The 8,882-nt window shown below is 44.6% G+C and overlaps 1 protein-coding gene across 1 annotated transcript; it reads left to right on the top strand.

The window, feature by feature from the left end:
• Nucleotides 1-4,592: 4,592 nt before the first annotated feature.
• Nucleotides 4,593-8,675, top strand: LOC132790488 (protein hairy). The gene is made up of 3 exons (XM_060799019.1): nt 4,593-5,192; nt 6,406-6,501; nt 6,797-8,675. Exons 1-3 carry the CDS (start codon nt 5,094-5,096, stop codon nt 7,679-7,681), a joined length of 1,080 nt encoding a protein of 359 aa, XP_060655002.1. The 5' UTR covers nt 4,593-5,093; the 3' UTR covers nt 7,682-8,675.
• The last annotated feature ends 207 nt before the right edge of the window (nt 8,676-8,882 follow it).

Raw genomic sequence — 8,882 nt, 5'->3', positions numbered from 1 at the left:
CGTTGTTTTTTATTTGTCATGTATTTTCTTCTTTTTTTTGCTGTCTTTTTTTTAGCGAACTCGTAATCATAAATGATGTTGTAAGTGAAGAATCATTTTTTATGCAATTTGTTGTCAACCAGCAGCAAGCTGGCAACAAAAAATCCAATATTTACTTGGAACTACGTTCGTTTTTTACGCAACTCCACGCAACGTTTTTTTGCTGCTTTGTGTTTGCAACGCGTTTTTTACGATTGCCGAGTTGACTTTTTTTAGTGAAAAAATTATGATACGAGATTGTCAACAGACAGACAGAAAGACAGAAAACTGCGCACGTACCAGGAAAAGTCAACAGCGATGATGGCTGGACAAGATCAAGACGAGTTAAGGGAGTTGGAGAGAGAAAGAGTGAGTGGGAGAGACAGAGATAGGGAGATGTAAAGAAGGGATTGCTGCAAGGGTTAAGGGGCGTGCGGCGTTGTTGCAACGTCTCGACTGCAGAAGCCTTTACCTGCCCACGCCCATAATCCTTTTATGGCAAATAAACAAACACACTGGTCACGCTAGTGGAAATCCTTTGCACAAACCCGATCCTAGGTAAAAAGAGGCTCGTCCTCAAAGGGTGCAATAAACAGAAGAGTTGAGTGAGAGAGATGGGAGATACAGGACGATCTCTGCTCTGCACGCGTAGCCCTTTGTTGCACGGACAGTTTTATGGGTGTGTGGTTTTAGCCCTTTGATGTGCATGATCATCCTGTTAATAGAAAGCCACGTTACCTGGCCACCGTTCACTCACCACTCACTCACTCCGTTCACTCCGCGCTTTAATCCTTTCACCAAACCCTTTTCGCCGTGTCGAGCGTGTCCAAAGCGATTTAATTAACGCGGTTGCCACTAAGCCCTGAACACAGTGGCAACAACCAGGAGCAGTTTCAATCACAACTTCGCTTAAATCCTTTCGCTAGACGAACGAGGAGGCGTCGTTGCTGCTAAAGGGCAACTAGCTACTGTGCCAGCATTCCAAAACGGGAGAAAGGGGTTTGCACTTCCAGCGAAAGGATTTAATGCTGAAACTTGTCCCGGAAATTTCGCGATTATTTACCAAATAACCAAGCAGTTGACTTTATAAGACCCGACTTTCAGCAAGGATAAGTCAACGAGTCGAAAAGTCAAAGGGGTTTGCATACAAAATGAAAGAGCGACTGCACAATGGATGAGCTTAACTGCAAGTGCTGATCTCTTAAATGGAAAGTAATTTAAAACTAATCAAGATGCTTTGTCGTAATCTCTCTCTTATATCCTCAGTGTTTTAGTTGCTCTTTTGAGTTCTGTAAGAAGATCGTACTAAATCAAATGCCTATTATGTATTAAGTGCAGCTAATAAATTTACGCATTCAGCTTATACTTCAGCATATGAAGATGTGCGTTTGATAAATAAGCTCGCATGTCATACAAAATTAAAGAGAGCTTTTTTGCAAATGCCTTACTACATTGCATTCATCTCACATGCACAACAAGAACTCTTTTCTCATAGCAAGCATTGCATTCAGAATCAAATATATGTAGCTTTTTTACAGAAGCTGCGCTTAACTGTAAGTGCGTACTAGCTCAAAAGGCTCTCTCAAAGAGGAACTAATGATTTGCTCTTTCGTTATGCACTTAAGCAGTTGCCGTAGGTTCTAATCACTGCACAGTTGTTCAACTCATTGCACTCGATATCAAGAGAGCACTAGCTAAGCTTAGTAGCAAGTGTTTATTCCTGTTTATCTCTTAAATGTAAACACGTTGGAGTGCCACCCACTAAGAGAACGTAATAAATTTGCGCATTTGATGACATCAAAGTAACGGCACCGCTTGAAAGCTTGTACTTTAAATTCATTTGCCATTATCTCTCGCACTCCCCGTTTGTTGTTGCTCTTCCGCATCACGAGATGTGCCCTGCCCTTATAAAGCGGCGTCTCCACCCGAAAATGGCAGCAAACAACATAAACCGTTTGTTTTGAGCTTTTACCTGTTGCTAAATTTAGAACGTCTGCCGTTGTTGCTTTCTTTTGCTTTTCGCTGACGCTGGTGCCGCAAAAAAAACAACGAAAAACAGCTGCCCACCTGCCACCTGTACTTCCCCCTCTCTTTCGGCTGGCCACCCACCGCATTGAACTTTGGTGCGACGTCAGCGGCGCCGCTTGGCAGTGGTGGCTACGGCCTGTTGGCCCAAAATGCGTCGTTACGTTAATGAGTAATAAAATACTTGCACAAAAACAATAACAACAGTAGCAAATTGGGCAAAGATTTGTGTCTCTGTCTGGCGGCCTTTTGCCAAATTGCACAGCGCCATTAACAACAACAACAACAGTTATAATAGTGCAATGCGTTTAGCGGTGCAATGCGTTGGCGATTTTTATGGCATTTTAATCGCGAGACGCGCGCACACACACAGCAAGCAAGCAAGCAAAAATACATGCATGCAAATGGCGGCCTCATCTTGTGCTCTCTTTGGTCATGCTGATCTGCTGCTCTCTTACGCGTGCGCTGGCTCTCGCTCTGCGTTGCTTATTTTTAGTTACATTGGGGCTGCTGCGACGCTGTTGCCAGCAGGGCAGCGTCTGGCGCGTGGGTGTCGCTGCCTCTCTTACGCTGCCGTCGTTTGCTGTAACACATAGCCTCTTAACACTCCCTCTTCCCCTTTGCGCCACGCTTGTACCATCTGTTTAAATTTAGACGCAATTAGCAATGCGCGCACATTTTTGAGTTGTTTTTGTCTGTCTGTCTGCCTGTTGTTGTTGTTTTATTTTTCGGGCGGACTATAAATTTTTGCCACAGTTTATTTTAGACGCTGCATGTGATCGTCTGTCTGTGTGTGTGTGTACGATACATCCTACACCTTTGCCAGCCAGTTGCTGTTTTTGGCCAAAGGCACATGATGTAAACGTAAACGTTGCAATTAAATTGGCATGCACAAGTGCCGCAGGCGGCAGCCTTTTGATCGCTTGCCAAATTGTAATTGGAACGCGAAGGTGTTGCCTGTTGTCGTTGTCGCGTCGTCCCAAAACCTTCTAAGCAACAACGCAACGCCACTGAAAATTGACCCATATGCAAAAACACATTGCGCTCTCTTTCTCATGTCAATGAGCTTTCACTTTGTCTGCGCTGTGCAAATATTAAGAGCAGAGCTTTGCTGCTGCAGTGCAAGCTTTGCAGTCAAGCGCAGCTTACAAGCATACTCTTGCAATGTCGCTCTCACTTATTTGCGTTTACTTTCGCTCTCGTTACGTTTAAAGTGATTAACACTTGCTTGCGTTTGGCTATGTGTGCATGCGTAATGTTATCTCTCTGATACGTCGCTATGACGTATGCAAAAAAAAGTGCTTAAGATTCCAATACCCTTAGAGATTGCGTATGTTTTTCACATTAATTTGACGCCACTTGCTGTTGTGAATGTGTGTGTGCGAGTAAAGTGGCAGCCTTCGCCCAGGCGATAACTGAAACGTGAAAGTTCAGCACTGCACGTAGGCACCATAAAAATGAATCTAAGCGTCTCCCGACGCACGTGTAACGCCCCCATTAGCCTTGCCCAAAAATCATTGATCGATCGAATATACAAATACAATTAAATTCACGAATGTGCCTGTGTGTGTTTATGTGTAAATGACCTTCACTTAATTGAGCTGAGCGGCATGCGGAATGGAGGGTTATGGGTTACATGGCGCCGTGCCGCAAATACCAACAAAAAAACACAACACATAAATAAGTTCATGAATAATTTGGAGCATTTTGTGGGTTGAGTGGGTGACGCAGGTGTTGCCGCCGCTGCTACTGCTGCTGCTTCCGCTTGGCGTGCGCACAGCCCCAACAGCAACAGCAGCAAAAGTCCGCCCCAGCAACCTTGTGATCTTGTTTACTGTTTAGCGACCCCACCGATCACGACATCATCATACATACCTACATACATACATACATACAAGCAAACAGCGCACAAAGAGAGACAAACACACACAGACACACGAACCTGTCGACGCTGGGGTGGCGTCATATCAATGTACTACGTTAAGTCTCTGTAGCAGCGACTGCGGCTGCCGTTTTTGCTATTTTCACCTTCTATGGGACGACGAAGCGTCGCGTTGGCCGCCGCAATGAATCAGCACAACCGACGTTGCTGCTCTCACAGTCTGTCGCTGTCTCTGTCTGTCTGCGTCTATGACTGTGTGTGGTTTGCTCTCGCGTCTTGTGAATCCCGCTCGCACACGCTCACTGGGGGTTTTGATATTTCCAAAAAGGAAGAAATGCTACGTTAGAACTTGCAGTGCTTTTTTCTACGATTGAGAGCACGGCGCGCGCAGAGAACACGGAGAGGGGGCGTATGAGTAACTGTGTGTGCGCGCTCTCACAAAGGCCGCGGCTTAGGTAAACTGACAGCAGCAAACACTCACACACACACATGTACAGGTAGCTTCGTTGGCTACCTACACAGCGACATCCACAGTGTGTGTGCATGTGTGTGTAGGTATGCCGTCGCCTGGTCGTGTGGCTCGCGCTGCCTGCGTCTCGCGTCTTGCGCTGCGGCAATTTCGATTTAGCCAACGAACCTGTCGATCAATCGTCAGTCGTCTGCTGTAAGCCCAGCGATAAGGTGGTCGCCCAGCACACACAAATACCAGCAACACACACACACTACATACAACTTAGCGAACGATCGTCATCGTCGCTCACTTCGTTCGTAAAATTTCGTTCGGCTCGCTCGCATTCGTGAAACGTTTAATCGCAGCGCATTCAGAACCTGACAGCCATTCGCTTGCCGTAACTTGTAGCGTGCGGTTGGTTTCTCTCCCTCGAGCGGAAGAAAAGAAAAATATATATTTGAAAAAGAACTCAACAAGCAAAATATCTTGCACGAAATTTACGTAGTTTCGTCGCGTGAAAGTGAACTAAAGTGATCATCAACAACACAAACTGAAATAACAACAATTTGTTATAAACAAGCAGAGCAAAAAGAAAACTTCAAACAACAAAAGTGCGCAGCAAATTTTGTACATTTGCTGCCAAGTGACAAAAGAGCAACAGAAAAAGCTATCAAACTGTGTCTAAAACTGCATAAACAGTATATAGCCGATATCGAAATGGTTACCGGCGTCACAGTCAACATGAACGCCAACGTTATGGGCGCCGCCGCGGTGCCCGCTCAAATCAAGGAGACACCGCTGAAAAGTGATCGTCGGGTAAGTGTTCAGAAAACGCGTATGAAATGGGAAGCAGAAGTTTCCACAACGAGCCGTCAGCTAACTTGGATTAAACACAGCTGCGAAACAAAGAATTTCAAATTGAAAAAAAAATTACAATTCTATCTTTGGGAATATATACTTAGCACACACTCTTATTTATGTGTTACAAAAAAGTCCAATACAAGTTAGCTGTCTCCCACTTGCTCGACACATAAATAGAGTGAAGAGAGGCCCACACAGTTTTGGCAACACACAGTCGGGTTGTTGTCTGCCCCCAAATGCATTTCCTCTTTTGGCCAACATATCGTCGGTGTCGTCGGCTCCCACATGTGCCACAAGCCAGCCATATTAACAAAAAAGCAACAACAAAAAATTACAAAATAAAAAGAAAAAAAAGCCGTCGGCTCGCCAACACATAAAGCGGCGACGTCGTCGTCTGGCGTTGGCGGCGTTTACGTTTCGGGCTTCATTCATGGAGCTCGAAACCAAGCAAAGACATCGGACTGAGTCCATTCATGAGTGCCACCCAAAATTGGATTTTTGCTTTGCTCGCTGCTGCCCACTTGAGCGGCTTCCATTTGGCGCGTGGTTTTTTACTTTGGCTCTGTGTTGCAATTGTCGGTCATCAGCTTCTTTTGGCTCAGTCGTTTTGGCCGTTTTCGGCTGCCAACTGCTGATTGCTGACTTCATTCATACTACAAGTGCGGGCGTTTTGCTCTGAACCAAATTTGGTCAGCGAGCACCACACACACACACAGCCAACAAATATAATTTAATGCCCGTGCAAAAAAAAACAATTTTTTCTGCGTCGTCGAATTTCCCACGACGACCTTGTTGTTGTTGTTGTTGCAATACCTGGCTATGGCTATTTATTTTTGGCCGCATCGGCTCGTTGCTTATCGTAATTTATAACCGCCAAACTATTTTCGGCATCATCTGCTGCGTCTATATAAATAGAGCACGCGCCATACCGCTGAGATTTGGCCCCCAGCCAGATTGAAGGCGACAAACGACGACAGCGAAGACGACTAAGTACAATGTTGAGAGTCCCGTGTCCAATTAAAGCCTCACGCAGCTTCCTCTATTTTTGTTAATACATTTTTTTTTTTTTTTTTGTGGCGCTGCATGAGGTCAAAACTCATTGCTCGTCTCAATTGTTACCCTAACCACATGGCTAATCTCGATTCTTCTTTGCCTTTGTCTCTTGCAGTCGAACAAGCCCATAATGGAAAAACGTCGCCGAGCACGCATCAACAATTGCCTCAATGAACTCAAAACACTGATCTTGGACGCTACCAAAAAAGACGTAAGTATTTTTATAATTAAAAATAAAAGTATTTGTCAAAATTCTTAATTTTTTAAAAAGTTTAAGAAATTCAGTATTCAAAAAAGTTTAAAAAATTTAAGAACTTTAAAAAACTCAATATAATAAAATACTAAATATAAAAGCAAAATACTAAAAATGCCTTTATAAGCAGTTTAAAAAATCAGTACATTAAAATACTATTTGTGAACACAAAATACTGAAAAAATACTTGAAATTTCCTTTTTAAATACACTCAACTAATCAATATCTTCTTATTTCCTTCCTCTACTTGCAGCCAGCGCGTCATTCCAAGCTGGAAAAAGCCGATATCCTGGAGAAGACAGTCAAGCATCTGCAGGAGCTGCAACGTCAGCAGGCTGCCATGCAACAGGCCGCTGATCCCAAGATTATCAACAAGTTCAAGGCCGGCTTTGCCGACTGCGCCAACGAAGTGAGCCGCTTCCCCGGCTTGGAGCCCGCCCAGCGTCGTCGTCTTTTGCAGCATCTGAGCAACTGCATTAATGGCGTCAAGACTGAACTGCATCATCAGCAGCGCCAGCAGGCCGTTGCCCAGGCACAATCTCTGCACTCTCAGGTCGTGTTGCCCTCGCCACCCAGCTCACCCGAACAGGAGCCACTCACAGCCACGGCGACGGCAACAGTTGCTGGCAGCGCAGCAGCAGCCACTCCCTATCTCTTTGGCCAGATCCAACAGAATGCCAACGGCTATTTTCTACCCAATGGCATGCAGGTGATACCCACAAAGTTGCCCAACGGCAGCATTGCCTTGGTGCTGCCCCAGAGCTTGCCCCAGCAGCAGCAGCAACAGTTGCTGCAACAGCAACAGCAATTGGCTGCCGCTGCTGCTGCAGCCGCTGCCGCCGCCGCGGCCGCTCAGCAATCACCGATGCTTGTGTCGATGCCACAGCGCACGGCGAGCACAGGATCAGCGAGTTCACACTCCTCGGCGGGTTACGAGTCGGCGCCCTGCAGCAGCAGCAGCAGTGGCAGCTATGCCCCGCCCTCGCCCGCCAATTCCGCCTACGAGCCGATGGACGTGAAGCCCTCGGTCATCCAGCGTGTGCCCGGGCATCATCATCTGCACCAGGAGCAGCAGCCGCTGTCGCTGGTCATCAAGAAGCAGATCAAGGAGGAGGAGCAGCCCTGGAGGCCCTGGTAAATCGGCTGTTTTGCTAAGCCAGGCGCAGGCGCTTCGAATCTCCCTCCCTCCCACACTCACACACACACACCCGCTTTAAAGACTGATGGGCGTCGCACACACACACGTACACACCCTCCACACTCACACACACACACTCTCTCACTCACACATCTGCGCAGGCGTTGAGAGCATGCGCAAAATACATTTCACCACATTTCGCCAGGATAACGCAAATGTTGCTTCGAAGTGTTCCGAGCATGCGAAACTCCTTTATTTCCACCCAACTCAATTCGCGGCGCAACTTTCCACTGGAAAATGCGCAACGAGCTGTTTGGAGGATTCATCAACACTCACACACACACACGCATACACAACACATTTTGTTATAAATTATTTATTATTATTATTACATTAGTTTTTGATTGTGAATTCATTTCTCAAATGGTATTCTGCATATCACCAAAACTACCTCACTCCAAGTAGTACTTGGTGTTGAATTTGCCTCATGAATCATGTATTAGAATTTTCACGCTCCGTTTGGAAAGCAACAACAACAACAGCATCCAAACAATGCAAAAAGCAATGAAATCTTCAATGTCTTCCACCACAAAGCGCGTAAAACGTTTTGTTTTTGTTTCAACAAGAGATGAAGAAAATCATAATGAAGTCAGACACAAAAACTTAACCATAATACCATAATTATTATGCCTTATATTTCTCCATTTAAATATAGTTTTCATATAGTCTATACACATACATATATAAAAATTCACAAACATATATATTTAGTTGTCTTTAAGGTTTTCTCTTGTTTCTAAGTTTAAGAAAGTATATATATATACGTATATTTTGTAAGACAACGTGATATAGTAAACATAATGAGCGTCTAAGAGAATGAAGAAGAAGAAAAGAAAAAAAACAAAATAAGAATTTGAAAACAACAAAAGCAAAAAAACAAACAAAAAAGTGTTGAGCAAAAAATCAACAATCAACATACTAAAAAAGAATAAAACATAAAAATCTTACTAAAATTTAAATACACACAACGTTTTCTTTACTCTGGGGAAGGGCTCAAAAGGCAAAAGAAAAAAAAAAACAGATTTGGTGAAAGTAACATCTCAAAAGAGGGTGATTGTAAATCTGCAAGAGACAGACCCTAAAAAAAAGAGTTCGCACCTGTCACGGAAATTGCCGTGACTCTTGTGAAATTGATATTCAG

Source organism: Drosophila nasuta, chromosome 3 (assembly GCF_023558535.2).
Source record: "Drosophila nasuta strain 15112-1781.00 chromosome 3, ASM2355853v1, whole genome shotgun sequence".
NCBI classification, from domain to species: domain Eukaryota; kingdom Metazoa; phylum Arthropoda; class Insecta; order Diptera; family Drosophilidae; genus Drosophila; species Drosophila nasuta.
This window is presented reverse-complemented; position numbering and strand designations above follow the sequence as displayed.

What these genes read in the sequence shown, in the direction of transcription:
- LOC132790488 (XM_060799019.1), top strand. Translation starts at nt 5,094, where the DNA reads ATGGTTACCGGCGTCACAGTCAACATGAACGCCAACGTTATGGGCGCC. An exon ending in CGCTGAAAAGTGATCGTCGG is followed by an intron (nt 5,193 to 6,405) that starts GTAAGTGTTCAG and finishes TGTCTCTTGCAG; the next exon opens with TCGAACAAGCCCATAATGGA. An exon ending in TGGACGCTACCAAAAAAGAC is followed by an intron (nt 6,502 to 6,796) that starts GTAAGTATTTTT and finishes CTCTACTTGCAG; the next exon opens with CCAGCGCGTCATTCCAAGCT.